This window comes from Aspergillus pseudodeflectus (assembly GCF_044049435.1).
Source record: "Aspergillus pseudodeflectus strain CBS 756.74 chromosome Unknown BJX68scaffold_6, whole genome shotgun sequence".
Taxonomy (NCBI): Eukaryota; Fungi; Ascomycota; class Eurotiomycetes; order Eurotiales; family Aspergillaceae; genus Aspergillus; species Aspergillus pseudodeflectus.
This window is the reverse complement of record NW_027263782.1, coordinates 722,492-747,528: the sequence shown is the minus strand read 5'-3', so window position 1 is coordinate 747,528 and position 25,037 is coordinate 722,492. Positions and strand designations below refer to the sequence as shown.

General features: G+C 52.7%; 5 protein-coding genes across 5 annotated transcripts; 2 read left to right on the top strand and 3 right to left on the bottom strand.

Moving 5' to 3' along the window:
• Window positions 1-561, bottom strand: BJX68DRAFT_263169 (uncharacterized protein; the record flags this gene model as incomplete). The annotated part of the gene is made up of 1 exon (XM_071044619.1): window positions 1-561. The coding sequence occupies one exon, from the start codon at window positions 559-561 to the stop codon at window positions 1-3; it is 561 nt and encodes a 186-aa protein (XP_070903138.1).
• Window positions 562-3,751: 3,190 nt separating this feature from the next.
• Window positions 3,752-5,686, top strand: BJX68DRAFT_278798 (uncharacterized protein; the record flags this gene model as incomplete). The annotated part of the gene is made up of 2 exons (XM_071048605.1): window positions 3,752-3,791; window positions 3,897-5,686. 2 exons carry the CDS (start codon window positions 3,752-3,754, stop codon window positions 5,684-5,686), a joined length of 1,830 nt encoding a protein of 609 aa, XP_070903137.1.
• Window positions 5,687-7,483: 1,797 nt separating this feature from the next.
• On the bottom strand, window positions 7,484-9,644 carry BJX68DRAFT_263167 (Sodium/hydrogen exchanger family-domain-containing protein; the record flags this gene model as incomplete). The annotated part of the gene is made up of 9 exons (XM_071044618.1): window positions 7,484-7,896; window positions 7,956-8,057; window positions 8,117-8,483; window positions 8,536-8,584; window positions 8,637-9,034; window positions 9,089-9,262; window positions 9,309-9,415; window positions 9,483-9,551; window positions 9,596-9,644. 9 exons carry the CDS (start codon window positions 9,642-9,644, stop codon window positions 7,484-7,486), a joined length of 1,728 nt encoding a protein of 575 aa, XP_070903136.1.
• On the bottom strand, window positions 9,627-12,947 carry BJX68DRAFT_229185 (uncharacterized protein). Its single transcript, XM_071038980.1, has one exon. It carries the CDS (start codon window positions 12,469-12,471, stop codon window positions 10,279-10,281), a length of 2,193 nt encoding a protein of 730 aa, XP_070903135.1. The 5' UTR covers window positions 12,472-12,947; the 3' UTR covers window positions 9,627-10,278.
• Window positions 12,948-20,404: 7,457 nt separating this feature from the next.
• Window positions 20,405-20,842, top strand: BJX68DRAFT_229179 (uncharacterized protein). Its single transcript, XM_071038979.1, has one exon. It carries the CDS (start codon window positions 20,558-20,560, stop codon window positions 20,795-20,797), a length of 240 nt encoding a protein of 79 aa, XP_070903134.1. The 5' UTR covers window positions 20,405-20,557; the 3' UTR covers window positions 20,798-20,842.
• Window positions 20,843-25,037: the final 4,195 nt, after the last annotated feature.

The window sequence follows — 25,037 nt, the reverse complement described above, 5'->3', positions numbered from 1 at the left end:
CTAGGCAGCATCGGTATCAAGAAGGGCGAAAACAGCGTCAGTGGCGACTTTATGATCCCCACCAATGAAATAGCCATCAAGGCCGATGGAGAGAATGACGGGCGGAGGTGGTGGGGCAGGGGGAATTGGCGAGGGCACAGGAGGCACCGGGGGACCATGGTAAGCCAGGTAGATTTCATGCTTGAGCGCTGTATAAGAGCGGTGCTGTAGTGAGTCCGGGCGTACTATAGAGAAGTGATCACCGGGAAGAGTCCCAAATGAAGGAAAGAGAGATTGAGCAGCCGCCGGAACCACGAGGTTGTCCGATTCTCCTGCAAATACCATGAACGGTACATGACATGCATGCGGAGAAACACCGTCGGCATTGACAATCTGTCTCATGACCCTCCGCTGAGTGCTGTTGATGTAATCGTTAAGAGGGCGGAGCTGGCCTTCTTGCGGATGGCCTCGCAGTATGCAACGGCGCAGGGACAAGGCGAATTCCGCACCGTTAGTCGGACATGCGAATAGAACCACACGTTTGATCCGAGCAAGTTGTTCCCCGTATCCGCCTGAGACCATGTCGGCCAGAAACTTTTGTACAATCAAGCCCCCCCTGGCTGTGGCAGATCAATACCACCTTGTGGAATCGCCTAGCCGTCGTATCCAAGCACTCACAGAGACTTTGAGTAGCTATGTCTATGGTCGGGAGTTGGCGGAGAGGGGAAAATTGTGAGAAGAGGGAAGTGGCATATTCGAACCGAAGGCATTCAATTGGCACGGATTGGCTGGGGTCCTTTGTTAGCTGTGGTCATCTGGTTCCAAACAGAAGGTGATGAGTTAAACCCATGGAAGAAGACAAACGCCAAGGGCTCATTGGCATCCCCAGAGTGAGTATCCCCCTTGGGCTTGAGCTGAATATCCATTGTACAAGCAAAGTCTTGGTCGAGGTACGTAGCTGGAGATTTTGGAATTGGGCTCTCTGCACTTCCTGCAACCTCAGACAGAAGCTTGAATATTTTCAGAGGCGTCAGATAATCCTCACTCTTATCACCTTGTTGAGTATCCAGGGTTTGCTTCCTGGCTGACCAATAAACAATGCCTAACAATAATCAGGCGCAAACTTGGCCGGAGTACGAAGTTACCATCTGTAGATACGAAACTGCGGGCGATGTCAAACCTTCGCCTGTCACCAACCGAGATTGAGACAAAGTAGATGCAATATTAGTTGCCAGCAAAGATCATCATCTGTCTGAACCATGGTTGAAATTCAGAGTTTATGGTATTAAATCACCACGTTATTGCCTACAATATGGATTGAACCAAACATCGGTTTCCCGAATGTATGAAAACGACGATGATGATTCATTCAGTATAACACCCCAGTGCTATCTCCAGGTTTCGGCCGTCTTCAGTGCTAAACCTAGCCTGGGAAAGATAAGACAGTCTGGTGTTCCAACCTCAATTAGTGGATATGGCAGGAGACTAGCGGGGAATTCGTATCTGTTAATTCGCTCATGTTAAGGCCGAGTCTAGATCTGTTGAGCCTGCGAGTTTGAGCGACGTCTATATAGCTGATTGGTGTCCAGGGACCACTTCCAAGATAAAGCAGTAATATCCCAAAGTCCATTCTGGATAATCCAACTACTAGGGGAGGTCAGTAACTGACGCCATAGTGAGTCTACCTCTTCCATCCATCAGTTCAGTTGTATAGCTTCTTGAATGCGTGAGTGCAGTAAAATTTCCAGATTTTGTCTTGCCATCAACAATGGCTCTTGCAGACTTGGAGGTGTCGGGTGTAGCTCTGCCATGGATGCTGACGAAGCTCCTGCTTGTGAGTGGATTGGAGTATATGACGGTCCCGTTAAGCTCTCTCAGTCTGAACGGGGATCCGGTTGCGGCTTCCCTCTACCAGAGGCTGTCCCTTCGCCTGACAGGTCTGGCGACAAGCATGCCAAACAAATGCTGAACAGCGTTTGGTACATACGACCACAGGGTGTGGAGAACAGGGCTTCCCGTCCGCTCAGCCGTACTTAAGCCACACGCCGGTAGGTTAGTAGTATGGTGGGTGACCACATGCGAATCCCTACTGTTGTATGTTTTTGCTTTTTTTCGTTTTGACTTATCAGGTCGCACCTGGCGTAGTTACCTTATTCAGCCCCGCTATCCTGCTCAGAATCATTCTCTTAGGTATTTTTCTACAAATTGTTGACCACTAGACCCTAGTTTGAAATGGTTGCATGCCATGTAGAAACCGGGGTAGGCGAGGAAATCTGGCGTGGGGAGGCTCGGCATTGGCATCGTCATGCGGCCCAGACATTCGAAACAGAATCAAGTCAGAGGTTATATTTGCCCATGCACCCAATGACAGGAGGTATCGTGAACATCACATTGTGGTCGTCTTATTTCTAGTTTGGGTCTCAACGAATGAAAGTGTACATCTAACCATGACACAGAACGCTGGCTGCGGCATGACGCGCCCAAGAGTTAAGTTCATATGGTCGTCATGAAGGATGGAAAACGAGCGTGCTCAGGATAACAAGTTATAGCTTCTGGGTCAGCTCTTACATAGGCCACGACAGCCATCCAAACGCTTCAGACGGGCGCGCTATCGGCCAGATCAAGCAAGGGCACAAGGGCGATCCTTGGACGTAAATTCAGCCTTGGCTATATAAAACTTCAGAGCAGGCTAGAGAAGTAACAGGGGTTCGCCTTTGATTATATTTTCTCTACCATAATTATTTCCAACCTGAATTCACCAAGGACGTGACCATGAATCGTAAGTATGCGGCTGCTTCTTGTTAGAGTTGCTCCGCAATCTATCCTGCAATAAACATATTCATGGCTATGCTTCGAGAGGCTAGAGAGATAAGTAGCCACATTGACAAGCTGTGACGTAGCCTTGTTCGAATTACGGTCATCCTTCTCAGCTCTCGGCCCTAAAACAAAACGAAGGTAACCTCAGAGTTTCGCCAAAGTCCACAGGGTCATTCACGATGTTGTTGGGAGTGGAGTTATTGATTATATCCTCTTACTTAGCTCGCTCGCGCACGATCCGGAGCTCTTGAGCGCACTGGTGGAAATAGTCCCACATGATCTGCAAGAGATCCCAGTCTTCCAAATGATAGGAAACGGCTCATTTTCTTTACTACACAGGTCCTCGGCGCATATCGACCATTCTGCTAACGACGGGAAGAAGCCGGGGAATCATGGGGGCTACAATCGCGCGGCACAACGCTCGAGTATGTTCGGCCGCCGGAATCGAGTGTCTCGAGTTGAGACGCTTTGCCGCGCGATTGGTGAGAACTCTGCATATCCTCCTGGGCCTCGCGATTGGACAAGAGGATTCAAAAAGGGATCCAGCACCGCCAAGCATCTTTGGCAAAGCTGCAGCGGCTGTCAAAAGTACCACACTCGCTGTTGCTCTCTCGACCCGCGCTCTGCTGATTGGACGATCCGGACAGGGTATGTGAGCCTTCGGCTGCCGAATGAGCCTGTGCGGACACGCCTACTTCGCTGGTTGGTGAACAGCTCGTCTAGCGCTATCTTCGATGCACCAAAGCTTTAGGCTAGGGATTGGCATGGGTGAAATGAAGAAATCGTAGCGGGGAAATGGAGCCAGGCGAAGAGTATTTACGTGCAGACCATGCGCACGGTCGAGAATCCCTCCGTCGCTTTTTCAATAACCAGGGCCTCCCAGTGGTCGTCCAACGAATGCCAATTTGACAACTATCGAAGGTGAAAGAAAAGAAAGGGACTCGGCTCAATAGCAATGGAGCAGGAAACAGCTGACCTGGTTATAATTGGCGCTGGTAAAGACACGGCCCTTTCACATGCTGATCCTCGCACCTCATCCCAAATGTCATTAGGAGCTATGGAGCACATAAAATAATGACGACTCTGACTCGTTGCCACAGGCTGGCACGGCCTCGCCACCGCCAAAACCGCGCTCGCACTCGACCCCAACCTTAACTTGGTCGTGGTAGACTCCGCCTCCTCGGTCGGGGGCGTGTGGGCGGAGGAGCGGCTGTATCCAGGACTCCGAACGAACAACCGACTGGGATCGTACGAGTATAGCGATTTTCCCATGCAGGCTACCGTGCCTGATTTGGTGAAGCCTGATGAGCATATCTCGGGACGAGCGGTGCACGAGTATTTGAAAGCGTACACTGCGCACTTTGGCATCCGCGACAGGATAAGGTTGAATTGCAAGGTGGATAGTGTGGAGTATGCAGAGGCTGATGGGGAGGGGAAGGTGTGGATGATCCGATGCACAGCAGCAGCAGCAGCAGAAACCCCAGGGCACGCCGAGGAGACCTTTATTCGGACGCGGAAACTCATCCTCGCCACGGGGATGACGTCGCAGCCGCGTATTCCGACATTCGTCGGCCAGGAATCATTCGAAGCGCCGCTATTCCACGTGAAAGAGTTCGCGCATTACCAAGAGGCTCTTTTTAGCAAGCCCATCGGCAACACAGGAGACCAACGTGAACGCGTCCATGACGACCGCGCCCCAATCGCTGTCCTCGGCGGCAGCAAATCCGCCTGGGACGCCGTGTACGCCTGCGCATCAAATGGTCACCGCGTAAACTGGATTATCCGAGCGTCCGGGACGGGCCCATCCTGGATGACTCCAGCTGCGGTCTTCTCACCCCTGAACCTGCTTCTCGAAAGCCTCCCTCTTGTCCGCGCACTAGGCGTATTCAGCCCCTGCATTTGGGTAAGCAACTCGATACGCAGGTTCTTACACGGCACGTGGCTCGGCCGTATTATTGTTGGCCTGTTCTGGGCTTCGCTCGAGTGGGATATACTTCGGGTCAATCGATACGGGGATCATGAGGAGACGGCTAGATTGAGACCCTCGGTCAAGCCGATCTGGGCGGGGACCGCTGTGGGAATTCTTAATTTCCCGGGTGATTTCTTTGCCTTGATTCGGAAGGGGTTGGTCACGGTGCATATTGCCGATGTGGAGCGCCTTCAGCTGAAAACGGTCGTACTGTCTAATGGGGAGAGACTAGACGTGAGAGGGCTTATCCTGTGCACGGGGTGGAAGGCATCCCCGGGCATTGAGTTCCTACCAGGCGGAATTGAACAGGAGCTCGGCTTCCCATGGGCCGCAGACCCGCTGGATAAGACCCTCGTCACGCAAGCCCGCAGGGATATTTACACGCGCCTACCGATGCTGTGCACCGCCCCGGACAAGAGGACGTACAGCGCAAAAGATGCAGATGGGCAACACATCAACGAACCAGTCCTGCACCCCTTCCGTCTCGCGCGCTTCATTGTTCCCCCAAAACTATGGGACAACCACAGCATCGCTATGCTAGGAACCGTGACAACATTCAACACATCGCTCGTGACTGAGGTACAGGCACTGTGGGCGCTCATCTACCTGAATCACGGCAGTGATCTTGCCTACCATCATCAGGACAAAGAATTGATACTCCGCGAGACAGCACTGCACACTGAGTTCTGTGCGCTGCGCTCCCCGGCTGACCATGGGGCGCGGAACGCGGACTTTGTCTTTGAGGTCCTGCCGTACTTGGATCTGTTGCTTGGGGATTTGGGTCTAAGAACGATGAGGAAGGGGTCGTGGTGGAGGAATCTATTCGTTCCGCATCAGCCGAGGGATTATGCGGGGTTGGTGGAGGAGTGGAAAGCGCGAGTATCTAGCTCCCAGCAGGGAGGGAAGATGAAAGCTGCTTAAGGATGTTGATATGACTTTGTACGACGTGGTCCCTCGCACAGTGTCGATATGGTAGATAGCCCAATGGACTTCATTTACAGAGGTTACCACAAGGGTCGGTGTCTGAATGGCCTACCCTCAACTATTGATCAGGCGCACCAAAAGTACATTCTCCATCCCATCGATACCGTCAAACTCCTCTTAAGGGCTCCGCTCCGTTCACTGCATGAGATAGGTCACTGGCCACACAACGACTAACCTGACTGCATTGAGTCTGATATCCACTCCCATGATCTCCCTCGTGGCCGTGCCCGGTCCCGTCTCTGGTCAAACCAGTAATCGTCACTCGGCTTGGGACTCTCCCAGTCCGCGTAGCTTTAGGGGGAAGCCAATAACGCCATCGCAAGGGCAAACAATGCACACAACTAATTACGCAGAGGCGCAGAATGCTGTCCTACCAGGAGAATCACTTTTGGTATGCACCGTAAATAGGTCAGGCCGTCCGCAACGCGAATTTGGTGGAGGGGCCATAGGGTATGGCACAGAAGCAGAGCTTTATTGTAGGAGGATAGGGTCCAGGATCATAGCACTTGTTTCCCTTGGCTTTAGGGATTGTGGAGGAAGGCAGATTGCTCTCCGAACTGCCCGTTGGGATGCGAGAGCACCGCGAAACGGCCTTCGTATAACGTCCTGTGCAGTAATTGGGATGTGGGACGAGATACCTCAAGCAAGGCAAATGATAGGTTATTTGCGAAGTTCCAGACAGGGACATGGGGTAAGTAGATACGTTATCGCAGGATAGAAGGAGATAAAGACGGGATCTCAAGTACAGAGCCAGGACAGAATCCGAATGACACCGTCAGTGACCCGAGAAAGGAAGAAATAGAGACATGAACACCGAAATACAGTCGGAAAGAAAAAGCGGCCAGCGACTAGTACTCCTGAACCTTGTGGGAAAGCGTTCTTTCAAATTGTGCACCAGGACCCTCCAAGCCTTCCAACAACATAGCAAGGCCCGTCTGTCAATAAAAGAGATGCTACTAGTCATCCGTCTTGGGCTTATTCCAACCATCCCCGACGATTGTCCCACGTTGTGTGTCATTTGCCCAGAAAGACCAAAGACTTTCAAGACCTGTCACGAGCCCTTTCATATCACGATCTGTCTGCTTCGTGGCCGCCTATGCTTATGACCTGTTTGTAGCATGTAGGAAGCCCTACTCATCTCGAGCACGTGAAGGGTCTCGACGGTCCACTGAGCCTTGTTCCGAATATTGTCTACCAAACACAACGATGGCCCTTCTTGGTTTATGCTCTTATCTATACAACCTGACCTCTGAAGTGTTATTCAAGAATCTGATCTAGTAGCCCGACTCAATGGTAGAATCAAGTGGATTTTCACTCGGATTAATCTACTGAGAGATCCGACAAGGGAACTTTGAAATTCTCTCGAAACGATCCGTGCGCGAAAGGTGTAGCAGAGTAGACCACGGCTAGTATCGTTCTTGAGCACGACTCGGGTTTCTGACGGATCTCGGCAAGGGCAAAGCTACGCGTCTAGTGGGCTCTATCCGAAGCATGCAAGAAAGAAAGATATCTAATCGTGTCATTTGAGTAACAAAAAAGGCAAAGTAACATATCTACACGAAATATGCAAAACACCAGGTATATGCAAATCATAGGCATCCTTTCGCCGAGGAGCGCGACACAAAAACAAGCTCTAGACAAGTATCGGATGGAGGTTCGCCGGAAAATGGGCAGGAATACCCTTAAAAAAAGAGGAATGCCCAGGCTGGGACAAGAGGCCGTCGCTTCTCCTTCTTACAGTCCATGTATCGGGTGCATCTCATGCGGGCTTCCAACATCACCAGTACCACCATGACCACCTCCAGTAGTATTTGCGCCGCCAGTTGACCCCCCACCTAACTGGATACTATCCACCCTCGGAAAATGCCCGTCGCGGTCAGAATGCACACTCTTGAAATGAGGCAAATGCCAGCCCATATTCGCGGGGAACTTCGTTCTTGAGAAGCGGTTGTACATGAGTATTGAGCGCTGTCTTGGTTCCAGGGCGCTGTTTGGTGGTAGGTGTGTGTTGATACTCAGCCGACGAACCTCGGCCGGACCGAGCGGGTCGATTTCAGGTGGGACATTGAGGAATTGGTAGATTATGCTGAGGATGGGGATGGACAGCCCGTGGACTAAGATTGAGAAGATGACGAGGAAGTAGATGGCTGTAATGTCGAAAATGTTAGCCCCAGCCCGAGAACACAACGGAAAAGGGGCGTCCTACTGGGTTTGAGATCGCGCATGAGGACTGTTTCCATCTCACTGCCTTCGCCAACTGCGGGAAAGAGATGGGCAGCATGCTCCGCGTAGAAGACGGCCCCGATCCCTGGATGTAGTTAATGTGGCTGCCTGGGCGCAATTGAGGTCGGGGTAAATGAAGCTTACCAATAGGACCAAAGTACCCCATGAACAAAGCCTCCCTCCAGTTCTTGCAACACTTCGGTATGAACTTGTAAAGCGCCAGGGTACTAGGTATGCGGCGGAAGAGAAGTACCAAAACGCCAAGGAGCAGCAACCGGGGCCATGTAATGCCGCTTGTGTCTGGCTGGTGGAAGTCGGCCCAGGGGATCACGGCGCCGATGTACATGAAACCGCCGAAGTTGAGAAGCAAGTCTATGCATGGGTTGACTTCGTCGTGGCGGGCTTCGGTCTCGGCGAGAAAGCCTCCGTCCCAGTTCAGGGCGACTCCGGCGGAAAAGCAAGCGAGGAGGTCATTCGTGCCGATGCAGCCGCAAGTGCCGATAATGAATAGCTGGAAGAGTAAGTGATGAGTGAGAAGAAAAGGGTGAAGGGGTAAAATATACTCCCAACGCGGTGGGGAAGAGCAGATATGACTCTGTGTCTATCCACTTCCTGGCAATAGTTAGCATCTCAATTCCTATAAATAGGTTGGTGTGATGCTTACTTTCGCAGCGTGTATCGCAGTGCCATCATTGACGTGTATCCAAGAACAGCACCGTACACGGCCCCCATAATGACGTAGTAGAGCAATGTCTCAACAAACCACAACTCCATTGCCTTGCCCAGCCCACCATGTTGGTGGCCAACATCACCGGCCCTTATGTGTAAGTCTCGATGTGCGTGTGCAGTATTTTGATCTGGGTCCCCTTGTGTATAGCGTATGAGATATGTCGCTAGCATCAGAAAGGGGAATCCGAAACCGTCATTAGCGCCAGCTTCTGATGATATCAGTTCGCGTAGGTCACGGGCAACGTATCGGTCCGCAAAGGGACCCTTGGCGATGGCCTGGGAGAGGATCGGATCTGTTGAAGTCACGCAGGCCCCTATGACTAGGGAACTGAGCTTTGCAGGCGTCAGCAGCCACACCCCCGTAACATCTTAGCAAGGAAAACTAACCAAAGGCAGCTCAGGAACCACCAAGAAAACACAGGCCGATGTGCAGAGCCACATGAGCGTCATGTTCGGAATGAGACAAACGAACATCTCTTTCCACCGATGAAGCTGATATTTAGCGGGCAATTGAAATCCCACTATGAGTAGCTGCACCCCAATCACGACCCGACACATACCCTGCGCATGTTAAATCTGATGTTGAGTTTGCATGCGCTGTGCCTACCAGCGTGATTGCATCCTGCTGGCCTCGGATGGCCGAACCCCATTCTGTCGCATCGAGAAACCGCGCAGCGTACGGGCCGAAGATAATACCCACCACGACAGCCGGTACTGTGTAACTTAGAGTTAGCGTAAAGGCCACCTAGGCCGCGGAAAAGGACTTTTAGAAAAAGCTCACAGGCTTCACCCAGGTACCACTTGTTCTTGATCTTCACCGAGAAAAACGCATATAAAGTGATAAATGCACCTGCTCATGTTAGCTGGTCAAAAAAACCTCGAGAGGGCAAGTACCCAAAACCGCAATGACCACATTCAGCTCACTCACATTCAGAGTCGGCATAGTGGGAGAGACTTGAGAGTCAGGGACATGCCCGACTGGTGCGAGAAAATCGCGCATATAAGTGTTTCGGAGCAAGTGAGGTGACCGCCCGAAAACAGGATCACTTCTCTCCGGCAAAAGGGGCGGGATCGCTTGGCGAGCCTCGGCGTGCCAAGAAGTTCCTCCAGCCCTGCCAAGATCCAATGACATATCGCTGAAATAGAGGTGGTATGACGATCTCAATGACGTGGGCAGGCAGTGTAGCTGGTGTGTCCTGATTCTCCGAACGTCTCAGGATGTCGAGGCTTCAACAATAATCATCTGATACGGGCATCGCGGATGATGGTGATTTACCCGCTTCCGAGGAGGACGAATGTTCGTTCTTGGGCGAAATGAAGAACTCGTGGGTTTGTTTACGTTGTAGAACTCGCCAAGTACAATCATTGCTTTACTCGACAGAAGCTCGACAAGACCGCAGCTTCCAAGAAGCTCTGGGTTGATTCCTGAATTGCGATAGGTGCCCTGAGCCACATGATTGGGTTTGGACCTGTATGAACTTCCCACAGGGCAGAACAGGCGACGATGTGGCGTGCTGTTGGACCCATTCCAAGCGCTTGGCGGCGTCTGCGAGAAAAACAGTTGCCTATTCATGATCCTAGACGCCGAGCCCTACCAGCTTGGCGCCATGCCCTAACTTGCTATCCGACCGCTCACCCAGCCCCACAACGGCGTAGTGAACGATGAAATATATCTTCTGAACGGCAATTGGCGGCTCTTCCTCTGCGGACTGACGTGAAGACGCGAGCCCCGAATCTTGCACGTTCGCTGGGAGGCATAGCGTCCCAACCTGAACATCCTCGGCCGAATTTCTCGAGAGGACAACCCTTTCACAGTCACAGTCGGCCTTATGCTCATGCTCATCGGCAGGCTTGAAGGTGACGATACCGTGGTAGGTATCGCCTTCCCACTCGCAACGCACGACACAAGGCACGTCAAGATGTGGAGCACATTGAGACTGACGGAAAAAGACGAGGTCAACGTGCCTACCGCTAAGGCTTGCCGATTTGGCCAACCCGCAGCTTTCTTCGGAACTGGAATTGCGAGAGCAATCTAGCTCTGTCTCGATGAAAATATCGATTCGACCCACCTTGATCTGACCGCCGCAGCCCTCGATTCTTGATGGGGAAATGAAGGGGAATAGGTTTCTGGAAAAGCAAAGATTGAAGTGCCTCCTATCATGGGATGGACAGTTATGTTTCGAATGTCGTCCGCGGTCCCGAGCTTTGTGCTGGTGAGGTTGGCGGCGATAAGGTTTCTCTCTTACCGCCGGCTGCGGTGCGAAACATTCATACCATGCATCGGAGAGTTCTTCCTTTGCGTCGAGATACATCAGCCCCTGATCTGGTAGACAGCGCTGGGCACTTGCCGCAGCGGCCCGTCGCAGTGCTTCACCACCCTCCCGAGCCGTGTAATCGATGTGCAGGACGGCATCACTCAGAGTGCGCAGATCGAACTGGTTGTTCTCTGGAGGCAGCTCGATGCTCCAGGTTGAGTCCGAAACGCCGCAGAATTCAAAAGGCAGGTACCGTTCGTCGTTTCGTACATTAGCTTCAAACAAGCCGTCGTCCCCTTGGCCGGATGAAGTGGCGATTTCCATCCCACCTTGCTCGTCTGGGCGTAGGTTGTGATGGTACCTTCGAATGGCCCGCGTATCGTGTGCATCTACGATTGAATAACAGTTGCGGGCGGGCGTTGAGGGGTTTCGTGTAGTACGTTTTGTGCAGCACAATTTAGACGGAGCATGCAACGAGGGATCGATGCGGGTGCTGCTCTCGAGTAGGCGGAGACGGCAATGAACACCAGTGTATGGGCCCGTGACACACGGAATCGTGATACTGACGTTCTTGATGCGTCGCATATAATGCCCCGGGTAATCAAGGTCAAATAGCCACTCGGGAATCGTAATCATAGTCCGACCGGTGACTTTGAGTTGAAGGAAGCTCAGCGGGAAAAGGAGCCGAAGAGATATATGTCGCGTCAGCTCGTATTCGCGGGCATTCCGCTGGATATACTTTCGATCCAGCGTCCGAAGGGCAAGCTCGAGCCGCTCTCCCACCATGAGTCCCTCGCGAAGAGAGTCGAAATCTCCACCACTCAATGCCGTGGAAATAATGGGGCTGATGAGGTTATTTGTCCAAGGTGAAGAATGTCCATAGTCGCCGCGCTCGTAGATGAACGCGTACAGTGCATCCTTGACTGCGGTGACCGCCAGTTCATGGGCCTGATTATAGAGGCGTGATGTTTGTGCTTGAAGGAACAAGTAAAGGTCTTGCTTTGTGAACTTATCGCGGACGAAATCTGCCACCTCCTGGGATTGCTCAATCTGTCGCTGGTGGTTGTTGAGTTCCCTCAAGTTCACACCGCAACGACGCCTCGCGCCAAGTATCTGTCTCTTGATCTGCTCAATCTCAATACCCGTCGTATCAACAGTGTGTCGCCACTCCTCCTCGCGGCGATCCCAGCCTGCTTCAGTGAGGGCCAATCCTGCTCGCCCATTGCCAAGATCAGCCATGGTGTTGAGTATGCGAGCGGCCGTGCTGAAGTTCGTCGCCAACTTATTGCCAACAGGGATCTGCTGGAAGCTCAGGGGCGTTCCAGCCACACCGGCTACACCAAACCACATGTCTGGAACTAAAGAATTGAATTGAGCAATAAGGTCCGAGGCAGTGGACGAGAGTCGTGAGGTGTTTGCAAGAATGGTGTTCCTCTGATATCTCTCTTCTTTGGGATTCAGTCCGTTTGCGATGAGGTTCTTGAAATAGCGGAGACGTGTTTGCGCGTGGTCCATTTGTTTCTCGAGTGATTGGAGTTGCCAGTCCGATTCCCTCCATGTATTTTGTTTGATATCAAGACTGAGGGCCTGGATCTGATTTTCATGTGTTATACGCAGCGATGATAGATACTCAGCATCCCCTTTCTCAAAGGCTGAGAGTAAATTGTTTCCAAGGCCACGAAGAAATTCGACAGCTTCAAGCGCTTTCGGGAGAAGGTAGGCAAAGCGGTAATGCGTTGCGTTCTCAGCACACTGGGAAAGAGCCAAACTTGGACATGAACCTGAGACCTCACCCGCATGTGCTTGTAGTCCCAGTCCCAGAGATCCGTCCGACCGGGCAACAGTAAGCTTGGAGGACTTGGCGATAAGACTTTGAAGGTGCGACTTTCTATCCTTGGCGCTGTCGTACAGTTCCAGTAATCGGGCGTTCAATGGAGCGGGAGACGCTACGAATGAAAGAATATTTGCCGGCGAACGGGCGTAATCTGACGCTTGTATCGTTTGTGGCGATTGTCCGAGGATCTTTTCCATGCAGTTGAGAATAACTAGCGCCTGCTGGAAGCTTTCCTTGCTAGAATGGGTCACCTTGGAGTCGCAATATTGCAGCAGTATGTCTAGGTACAGGAGGGTGACAGCCCTCTGCCGGATAATCATTGAGTCCTTAGTGAACTGTGAGCAACATGTCTTATCCCGCCTGAATGAGACGATCGGAGACGCCAAGAGCTGAGGGTTTGATGGGCTGTCGGTAGACCCGCATATCTCCCACTTGTTCATGCCATTGAGCGGATTATGTAGCCTCTCACACCACTTGAGGGCTTCTTCGAAGGAACATCGCGTGCGGAGGGTTTCAGCAATGAACAGTACAGTTGCGTCCTCAGATGTTGGAATGCTCGGCGCCCCAGGTGAGAAGTAAATGAAGAAAGGGAATGCGGTCAGGGGAGCTGGGTAGCTGAGGGATCCACTATCTTCTGTGTCCCCGTCATTGGATTCTGGCTGAAGTTCAGGAATAACGATGACCTGGTCGGGGACGATGTCGTACCGAAATCCGACATGGTATCCCTCCTGACCATCTGGGTACCCCGGTCGGGACACAGCACCATTTATCTCAAAGAAGAGGGAGTCATCGCTTCGCTTACTGAAGCGCAGTCGGGGGATAGTACTGGATTGAACGCTGACCTCCACTCCTTCCTGAGAGCAGCGCGGAGGCTCATATTGCTCGGCCCGGAATCTTGTCCAGTACAAGTAGACCGTGGGGTGGTCAGGCCACTGCAGCAACTTAGGTAATTCGGTCGGCTTATCCCAGTCAGACTGCGTATCCAATGGGCCGCTTGAACCAATGTCGGCACTCTGTCTTTCACGGATATCCTTGAAGTGATGGCCATCGGCGACCCAGAACCAGTATTCATCAATGAAGGGGTAGTCATCTTGCTGGACGCAGCAGCATGAGGTTTCCGCGTTTTTGGACCAGGGGGCGGAGATGGGGAGAGCTGGCGGGAAGCCAGCGGCCGGCACTCGAATGAACTGTGTCCCCATGCGGATGGCAGCGCGCAGCCACAGTGGGATTTCTCCAGATGGTGCAAGACCGGTCGCGTCGGAGTTTGCGTCAAGAGGCAATTCACTTGCTAGAGAGCCTGCTTCAACTGTAGATATGCCTGATTCAGCCGTGAGCGGAAGTCCATCTCCACCCGTCGTGGATGCCCTCGCATATTCAACCTGTCGGATCGGCGCGAACCACGAGGGCCGACCAGCGAACATGGGACTTCCTATCAATCTCAGCCCCTCGTCAGGAAGGGTTCGAACAGGTTGCATGGCAAAGCGCTCTCTGCTTTGGATTGCATTCAAGGAAGAATTTTGAGCATATTCGTCGGGCAGGGCTTGGAAGTAAGTCGACTCTGCAGGAAGAACAAGGTTGTGCGCGGTCCTTGCGAGTTCCTGGTTGAGAAACCGGATCCCTTCCGACTTCTTCGCCCGAGACAGGTCTTTCCACTGGATCCAGTTCTCGGGATACAGTTGTTGCTTTTTGCATGATCTCCAAAGCTTGTATGTTGCGAATTGCTTCTTCCAGGTTAAAAAAAAGTTCTGGGGGAGCGTTAAATGTCGCTCGAGTCCGAGAATTGCTCGCTGGATCAGGGACTGCACAGCGACAGTAATGTTCTCGACCCTGGTGACCGTTTCGTTGATCGAACAGTCCACGTCAACGAGGAGAAGGCCACTCAGGTCAGTTGCGTTCGTCGCGTACTCGCCGGTAGAGAAGACATCCAAAGGAACACGCCGGCGACAAGTAAGGTAGTCGACCAAGGCAGAACGAGCGCGGAGCCGTAGCCCGTTGTTCAGCGCGGAGAGGTCTCCGAAACCATTGGGCACGTCGATCTTCCCGCGCGACCCGTGAAGTGACGATGAAACAAATGAAACGAGGTTGAAGTTTCCAGACGTCGTGGCTCCGGCAACGGGTGTGCCTGGATTATTGGAAGCCCACTGGTACGGTAAGGCAGTTTCAATGAGGGAGGTGTAGAAACTCTTCTTGATATGCCGCAGCCAAGTCCCAGCTTGCCACACCCGGAACGCCCAGCGCTCGTCCACAAGATTGCTTGCCTGAAGGACCTTGCTGCCATTAGACTCAGTGTAGTACGTGAGGACAAGGTTCGCAGCGGAAACATCCACTCCAAGGTGAAGCAGTAGTTGGTTTGGAATTGTTGTGATATAGCTATCGGCCTCCAGGAACAACTGCCATAGAGCCTTGGTTCGACCTAGCCGGCGGTGCTCTTCGCGCATAGTGGTATATTGACTCAGCCGCTCGAACCAGTCGAAGAGGGTTGCTTGGTGCTGTGGGCTGGGATACGCGCGGACATCCTGATCTGTGGCGTTCGAAAGGACGGGTGAGTGGTAGGGATCAATGACAGGGATCAAATTGAAGTCGAAACCAGCACGATGGGTTATATATGGGCCAGACGCATCCGGTCGGTAGTAGGAGAACCCGCTGAAATTATAGGGATGGGAAAGAAGGAATCCAATCTCGCTATGATCATGGTGACCAGGCGGCGGAACAGCCGAAAGGTCATGACGTTCGGAGAGTAAAAGGGCCTTGAACGCGCGCTGATAGGTGCGTCGTATATCCCTCAATGTACTGTAATACCGCCCAGAGAGGTATTGAGCAGCAGCAACCTCCTCCTTACCAGGGAAGATTACCCCGTCCCGGAGGCGGCCTGTCTTGAAGCCACAAAACAGTTTCTCTCGCGGGATGGTGATGAATTCCCCGTCTGTGTCGGGGCCGTTGTACTGAATTTTAATGCCAGTATGTACCGGCTCAGGGTGCTCGTCCTCAAATACTGGCTTCAGTTGCTCAAAGGACACAGTTATCTGGTAGGTCCCCTTTCGGAGCCAGATCTTCTCACATGGTAGATGCACTGCATGGCCATCCGGGTCGCAACGTTGTTGACAGACGGTCCACTCTCTCTGTCCCCTCTCGAGCGTGACACAATACTCGTTGTGAGGATCGGTATTATGCTGTTCGTCATCTATGCAAAAGCGCGCTGGCAGCCCTCGGAAGATATAGTGGCCCGATCGCTCGATAAGCAACGACCCTCGACTGACAAGCGCAAAACGCGTCGGGCCGCCCAATACGAGATCGTCGATATCTCTGATCGCTAGACCGTTTCGAACAGTGATGGTCATATTATCCTGCAGCGAAGGCGGCACCTGGAATGATGGAAGAATTGTCGGTACAGGCCAGTTGTACTCATTGCGGGCGGTAGCGCCGAAGAAATCCAAAGACGAGCGCAAATTGCGCCAAACCAACTGGGACTCGACATCATATTCCTCGATGAGTCCTGTACCAAGCAGACCGAGTATAGCAGCGAATGACGTCCCGGAAAGCTTTGGTTGCCAGAGGAACTCCTCGGAGGACGTACTGGGGGCCTCGATTTCCTCCCAGCTGGTAGCACGATTGGCGAACCTGTTTTCATCAGCCATGGTGTTCCGCAGTATCTCAAGTGCGAGGGCTTCATGTTTCTCCTCGGCGGGCTTGTGGTGTATGGTAGACGAAACATGGTCTGCTAGGTGATGCACGATAATTTGGCAGCGTGCGTAGAATCTGGCGAATTGCGCTTGGAAAAAGTGCCATCGGTCGCGGTCCGAGTCACAACGAATTAAATGCTTGACAGCTTGATCGAAATCCTCGAACAGGAATGCCAGTGGAGAAAGCAGTGTTTGTGGGAGGAAATACAAGTTTTGGACGGCTCGTTGCTCATGGGGCATCAATGGTCTCATGTGCCGTACTTGGTCGATCAGCTCGGCGTCTCGCAGGGGAAGGGAAAGATATAGAAATCCGTCAAGATACGTTAAAGGTCCACAACGAAGTGACTCCCATGCCCTAGGATCAATCCCTGCGAGAGGAACACGGAAGGGACCAGGCGGCCTGACCACTGAGCAGTCATGGGTAGGGAGAATGATAGGGAAGAAATGCTCCGCGAGACCTTGAAGCTGTTGACGACCGTCGATACCAAGGCGACCTAGACTTGCGATAATTCGATGCCATGTCCAGTCACATATCGCTTCCTCTGTAAGCTCCACATGCAAAAGCTGTTTGCGGAGCTCCCAGAGACTGAATTGAGTATCACCCGCCAACCCCAGTGGATCGTCGGCGGCCTCTTGTTGGTCTTGCATCGGAAAGGGATCGTCGCCCTGCAAATGCGGGGTGGGGGTAAACAGATAACTAATCTCGCCTACGCTAAACTCGGACCCATAGATATGTGCAAGGACCTCGAGGAATCGAATAGTGTTGGTCGGGCAGTCGAACCAATTTGTTGGGTGAAAAAAGCCTGCCAACCTACTAAGGGTCTCAAGGTTAGAGACCAAAACCTTCTTGAACTCGGGACCACGTCGTTTACAAACGCTTTCAACGACCAGTGTCTCTTGCAAGGCATCAAGTAGCTCGTCAGGGGCGTGCTTTGTGGGCGGACCCTCCGCGATGTAGAGTTGAAGCAATGTCTGCAATGGTATGCCAAAATAACAGTGAGACATGATCAGCGACGCTAGCTGGCGGATGAAGTCGGGGGAAGGTGCACCAGTGGAATCCTTAAAAAGATTTAAAATACGGGAAATCTCCGCAAGTTCACTAATGGACAACAAGCCAGGGAGAGCAACCCTCAAGCTCCGCCATAGCCTGATGAAAACGACGAGCTTGCGTAGTTCGGGGACGACATCTTTTGTACTAAACTGCAACTCGAGGCCTTTGAGACAGCAGGGCTCACAGTCAGGATATGTCGCACGTGGTACTTCACCAGTGGTCAAAGGTATGCGAGCAATTCGGCTTTTCACAACCTCTAGAAACGTGCAGTATGTCAATCCGGTCTGCGATAGGAATTTGTCGAGTCGAGTCACTACAGAAGTCCACTGCGGACAACTCTCGTCCAGCGCAGCTTGTATAAAGCTCCCGGCGTGCGCTATGAGCGATAGGGTGAGCACAGAACCCTGAGCAGGCCCTTGAAGGACCCAGAGGGCAGGAGTGTTCTCAGGAGTCCAGTTGGGCGCGTCAGATGCGTGTGCCTGTTGGCACTTATAAAGACGGCCATTATAGCGGACGATACTTCCGACAGCATACTCAGTCTGAACGTGCCATTCAGTGATTCCGCAAGGCAGTGGTGTTACCCACAATGCGGGGACCCGAGTGGGGATCCAGTCTGGCAATGAAGTGTGTGCTTGCCGGCATTTGTAAAGCCTTCCTCCGAACCGGACGAAGCCACCAAGCGCGTAGCCCTGATTCGCCGCCCATTCCGGGGCAGGTGTTTTGAGAGGAGTACAACCAAAAGGCTCGTTGTCGGGTTCGGGTGGCGTTTCAACAGGAGGCTCCTCTACCGGCGGCTCTTCAACCGGCGGCTCTTCAACAGGAGGCTCCTCGACAGGAGGCTCTTCAACGGGTGGTTCTTCAACCGGGGGTTCCTCAACTGGTGGCTCCTCTTCAGACGAGCCATCGCTGGGAGGCCGGCTGGGCACTCGACACTCATACCCAAGAATTGTCTGCAGCTCCTCGATAGAGAGTGCATCTCCGCTATACAGCAGATCATACTCTTCTTGAGGTATCCCCAGGTACTCCCGAGCAATCTTGAAATTGACTGGTAGACGCCAGCGCTGCTTCTCAAAATCTGCCGGTCGCTTATCTTCCGGAACCGGGATAGGGAACTCTGTTGTGTCCTCGCGAAAGATGCGCATAACTTCGGAGCGAGAAGTGCCAATCGTCTTCAGGTATGACCGGGATGCATCGAGCGCCTGGGAGTAAGGTAGGTTGGGAGACTCAAAGGATTCGCGGAGCGATTCGTAGGCATCCGGTGAGCGGATCTCAGGCGCGGGTGATGAGTGCTCTGGGAGAGCCGTCAAGGGGGTTGACGGACTACCTGTGTTGAGGATTCGCCCTACGGGTGCAGACGGGTGGCTCGCAATGGCTTCAAGGTTTTCATTTACGATATCGATAAGCGGCACCTCTTCGTTCAGGTTCGACTCCGACGCGAGGAGGTCTTCAAGATCACCGCGGCGGGATGCAATGGCCTGCGAGATAGTTCCGTAGACAGTCGGAAGCGTCAGGATCTCGTGAAGATACGCTATGTGGCCCAGGGGTGACAAATGTTCAGGTGGGATGCAATTGACAAGGTCACCGTCGGGGTTTATAGAGGTGAAAGTATTGTGCCGCGGCTCAGAGTGGTTAGGCACGTCGGCTATATTCCGAGCTGCTGTCCGGATCCTTGATGCGCTCGCATATGCGGGAGTTCCAACCAGGGCGCGTCGGAAGGCGTCTAGAGAAAGTCGCGCGATAGATTCTGCAGATACGAATCCCCTAGAGTAGAGACTTTCCATCAAAGCAAATCTAATGTCGCCGGTGCCTTCTGTGACTCGTGTCAGGTCGTTGATGATTTCGATAGCACTGCGGAGGCGCGATTGTGCCGCTTCATTGCCAGGGAACAGCTCGCTCGTCGCAGCATCAACTCGGTCGTCATCCAGGACAGCACCGAAGGTAAAAGTCCCGAAGTCGCTCTCGTAGATAGTGATAAATCTGGAGACGATATCCGCACCAATTATCTCGAACACCGGCGCGGGCTTGGGAGGGACAGTTGGCCCGGCGGTCACCGGCTCTGGCGCGAGATAGAAAAAGTTTTGGATACGACGAATGATAGCTGTTGTTCGTTCTTCAACGGTACCTGGAAGTGTGAAACTGGGAAGAAGCTCAGGGTGGGATTTTAGGACTGATGGGTCTGCGGGAGCCGCCCCGAAGAACTGACGCCATTCGGTGTGTGTGACATTTCGTAATTGGGTGATGTTGTTGGCACCGAGACCCTCAGGCCTGTTGGCGATAATTGCCTCAATCAGAGGCTTGGTTCCTCCTGTTATGTGGCAAAGGACAAGTACCACATAGGCAACGGGGTGATCCACAATGGCACCCGACAACCCCTCCCAGAAATCTAGCAGTAGGCCATTTGTAGGCTGAGAAAACCTCAACCAATCATCCAAGAGTGCTCTAGTGGACGACGAAAAGCTGTCGGCCGAACTGATACGCAGCACTGGGAGTGACTCTTGGAAACCACCCAGGGCAACCAGACGCCGGGCCGCTTGGTGAATGTTAACCGCAGGCGGGGAGGGTACAGTCGATAGTCCAGGATTTTCAGGTATTATACCAGACTCAATCGCCGATTGAAAGACAATAATGTTTTGTTCTTCGTTGGTGGATACGGCAGTGGAATATCTGTGTTCGGGGAGTATCTCAGCAGGCACACTGGAACCCAGTGCGTAGAAGTAGGCTGCTGGGACGACAAATCCGGCAGAGGTATTAGGCCAGGATAGCCCGACACGGTAGGACACTGCACGGGGTGGGCTAGCTGTCGGGCCGGAGGTCCCTCGAAAAGCGAAATCGAACCCAATCTGCGTTGCGGATCGCGTGATGCGTTCCGCGAATATAGCGGCCGAGGCTGCGAAGACAAAATTCGCTACGCGGTCAACCTCGCTGTTTTGAGTCGCGGTGTATGCAGCAACTTCGCCTTCAAATTGTTTTCGTCCCGGTTCATCGCTCGGAACAGAGGTCGGGTTGGCCTTAGTGTACCATTCGTACAGTTTTCCAATGGCAGGGAATTGTGGTGGTGGAAATATAATGCGGTTCCAGATTATTTCCGCGGCGATATGCTTGCTTTCGGCAATCGTCAGCGTGTGTTGCCGATTCTCTAGCTTGAGGTCGTCTATGTTGTCGCCAATGCGTCTGTCCTGGGTAAGCACTGCATTTGTCGCATTCACAACCGTTGTAAAATCCCACACTCGCCCGGAGCCCGTGAGATCCGGAATTGCTGTGTCGGGATCGAGGTGAGAGAGGCTAACGGCGGGTACAGATATATAAGCAGCAGCATCAAGCTGAAAGGCATCCAATTGGCGCCCCACCAGAGGGGGATCTAATCTGATGGTGGCCACTGGTTCTGCGTTGTACTCGATTTTGGATGATAGAGCAAGGTTATTATTTCTCGTTATCTTCAGATTGAGATCGAAAGAGCCGTACTCGAGCCTTGTTGGTCGGTTCAACAGGACAACTGCGGAGGCGACTGAGAACCAAGTCACATTATTCGCATCAATCGGTAGGCTAGGATGTTGGAGCGGGTTTGGTTCCCAATGCTGCCATATTCCCTTCTTCAGTCGACGGATATTTGGAGGATCATTGATGATTTCTGCTTCCGTTGCAGCGATTGGAAGCAAACCTTCAGCAATGCCAATAAGAATTCCAGTTTGACTGTCATCGAGAGATAGATCATACACCTCAACCTTGAGGGTTGCAAGCACGGTTTGAAAGGTCTGAGCATCAACAGGAGCCGAAGGAATGATTCGGATAATGATCGCATCGGTCGCCATATTGAGTACTTGCTATATGACAACCCTTTGCAACGTTGTGGAATGTGGTGCGAAAGTCTGAAGCTCTAGAACAAGGGAACCGATCGATGATGATGACGGCTTCCGCGGTCAATGACATTTTCGGAGGGTATCTGTCTGGAGGGCGCGGGGGAGCTCGTTGGCAGCACTTGAAGGGAGCTTCCGTGAGACCCTGGAGAGAGCTGAATCCTTCGGACCAGGCTGACCAGCAGCTCCTGGCAAGCCGCGAAACTTTACCACGAGACATTTGCACAACCAGCAGGGATTAAGTCTGATGTTTCATTGTGGTCTTGCAATCCGACACAGCCGGCGAATTGGTATGGCCTGTGAACGGCATGGCTGATCCCGACACGAGAAAGCGAGCAGTCTAGATCGAGTGTGGTGGTGGGGTGGTATTTGCTCCTGCTGGTCGAGGAGCTGCCAGCCGAAGCTGAGTCACGTGGCGGCCCGCCGATTCGGTCGATGATCGCCAAAAAAGATCAACCACGCGCTGACGCCGAAGATCAAGAATTTCTTGCAGCTCACCATTGGACTCCTTCATCGGCAAAATCATCCCGCTCACTCTTAAGGTTTAGGTTGCTTTTTCAGTGTTTCTCAGCCGCCATTAGGCCTCCACCGAGAGCACATCACGCCCCCACGCCGTCCACTGAAAGCGAATCATGCGCCTCCAAGCATTTTCTTCAGGCCTGGGCCAGCTTCCCCTTCCCCGCAGTTGGCTTATCAGGGCTCAGCTCACGAAACGCAGCATCGGCGCATCAACGGAAGCTCGATGTTTCGTCAAAATAAGCGGAGGTTAATGAGAGGGGAGGGGGAACCACGGCCCAACCCTTTGGAGAAGGAACATTCTCGAGTTGATGATTCTAACCACCATGACAACACCTCATGAGGGCAGCTCCTGGCGCTGAACCATCAGTATTGCCGAAAGTGCTCTCCATCAGATATGGACCAGCGGCAGCAGGCGAAACCTACGGTCCCTACGGGGTCAGGACAGACGACGGGTCTTCCCACCGGAGAGAAACCCAGTGATTCGGCCCAGTCACCCAATACTGCCGCGAAGTCCTCGACTACTCCATGGCCAACGCTATCCCTCCCGCAGGGCGGAGGCTCTGCCAAAGGAATGGGCGAGAAATTGAAGGTGAACCCCTCTACGGGAACAGTGTCGCTCTCTGTCCCAATAAACACCACCGACGGTCGTGGAGGGATGGATCCGTCACTCTCCTTGTCGTACGATTCAGGAAGCGGCAATGGCCTGTTTGGACTAGGGTGGAGTCTGTCGCCAGCAAGCATCTCGAGGAAAACGGACCGTGGACTGCCACTTTACCGTGATTTTGAGGATTCGGACGTCTTCATCCTCTCTGGCAGCGAAGACTTGGTTCCTATTCGAAACGAAAGCAAGGATGAGGCACCGGATTTGTCAAACTCCCTAGTCGAGGAACATAGAGACGGATACACCATTCGAAGATACATGCCGCGCGTCGAAAGCGCTTTTTTACGCATAGAACGTTGGACTCACAGGGACGGTGCCACCCACTGGCGAACAATCACTCCGGACAATGTGACCTCCATCTATGGACGCTCTTTAGATTCTTGGATCTCTGATCCCGAGCACCCTAAGCATGTGTTCTCGTGGCTGATATCCGAAACGTACGACACAAGAGGAAATGCAATCCTCTATCGCTACAAGCGGGAGAACTCCGACGGTGTAGATGTGAGCGCGACCTATGAGGTGTCACGATCCAGCCTTCATAGAACAGCAAACTCGTACATCAAAGAGATAAAGTATGGAAATCGAACTCCGAATCGCGATCTCCAGTCTTGGGAAGCACATTCTGCTTCAGCACTTGCTGGCAGTGACTGGATGTTTTCCGTCGTTTTCGACTACGGAGAACATGACGACGAAAATCCGTTACCTACAGAGAGTAACGAATGGGCATGCCGTCCTGATGCCTTTTCACACCGACGTGCTGGGTTCGAAACTCGCACGTACCGACTCTGCAAGCGTGTGCTCATGTTCCATCATTTCCCCAAAGAGCTGGGCCGCCCAGACTATCTCGTCGGTGCAACCGAGTTGAGGTATGAGGAAAGCTTCTCAATGACATTTCTGAACAGTGTGCAGTACTTCGGGTATGTCATGGATGCAGAATCCGGGAAGTACAGAAGGGCGTCTCTCCCTCCTCTTGAGTTCGACTACACGGAATCACCGATAACTGGTGGTATGGGCAGCCTGCGAAGCATTCCTGTTCCCATTGAGTCCATCCGAAATCTTCCTGAAGGCGTTGATGGCTCCACGTATCGGTGGATCGACCTCGATGGGGAGGGCCTGCCCGGTGTGCTCACCAGAGAAGCTGAAGGCTGGTACTATATGCGAAACCGGAGTGCCAATAACGAGGGGTCTGCATCCACACCTTCCATACACATGGAGTCCAATGTCATTCCGAAGTTTGATGCAGCAGAGCTGATTCGTCGTTACCCGGCCATCGGTGGCAACCACGAAGGCGTCTTCTTTAGCGATGTCCAGGGGGACGGGTTTCTGGATCTCGTGAAAACGGACGATGTCTCCTGGAGCTTCAGCAAACGCTGGGCCGCGCTTGGAGACAACCCAGAGTGGTCATCCTTCCGCTCGTTTAGCTCGTTCCCAAATATTAATATCGATGACCCATACACGAGGTTCATTGATCTGACGGGGGACGGCCTAGCTGATATCCTCATCACAGGTGATCAGGCTTTCACGTGGTACCAGTCCGAAGGCGAGAAGGGATATTCTGACAGCCAACGGGTTGCCCGAGCGATCAATGAGACCCAAGGTCCGCATGTCATTTTTGCAGACGTCGAACAGTCCGTTTACCTAGCCGATATGACTGGCGATGGCCTGAATGACATTGTACGGATCCGCCAGAGCCAGGTCTGCTATTGGCCAAACCTTGGCTACGGTCAGTTTGGGCGACAGGTCTGCATGGGTAATTCGCCGAGATTCGATTGCCGGGATAAATTCAATCAGGATCAGGTCCGGCTTGCGGATGTCGACGGATCGGGGTACACCGACATCTTATACCTCCGGCCTGATGGCATCGATCTTTACCGCAACCTTGCTGGAAACCGCTTAGACTCTCCAATCAATCTGGTTGCGTCTCTTCCGACCGACCATCTGGCTACCATTGACGCGGTGGATTTGTTAGGAAACGGCACTATCTGCTTGGTGTGGTCATCCTCACTACCCGACAGGCGGAGAGGTCCAATGAAGTATATCGATCTCACCAAGGGTGTCAAGCCACACCTGCTGCAGTCCGTAACAAATAACCTGGGAGCGGAGACTGAGTTCGAGTACGCCCCTTCCACCAAGTTCTATCTCGACGATCTCGAGAAGGGGAACCCTTGGCTCACTCGACTACCATTTCCTGTTCAGTGCGTGCACAAAATGATCACAATCGATCGGATCAGCGGCAACCTCTTTACGACCCACTATGCATATCATCATGGGTACTACGACGGCATTGATCGGGAATTTCGAGGCTTCGGAATGGTTGAGGAGTGGGACACTGACGCGTACTCCATGCCCCATGATGGCGGCTGTGAAGACGATCAACTGTGGTCTACCCATCCCATCCACACAAAAACTTGGTTTCACTTGGGGTTCTTGCCGGAGTACGAGGACTTTAGCGAACTTGTAGCCTCTGAGTTTTTTGACGTTT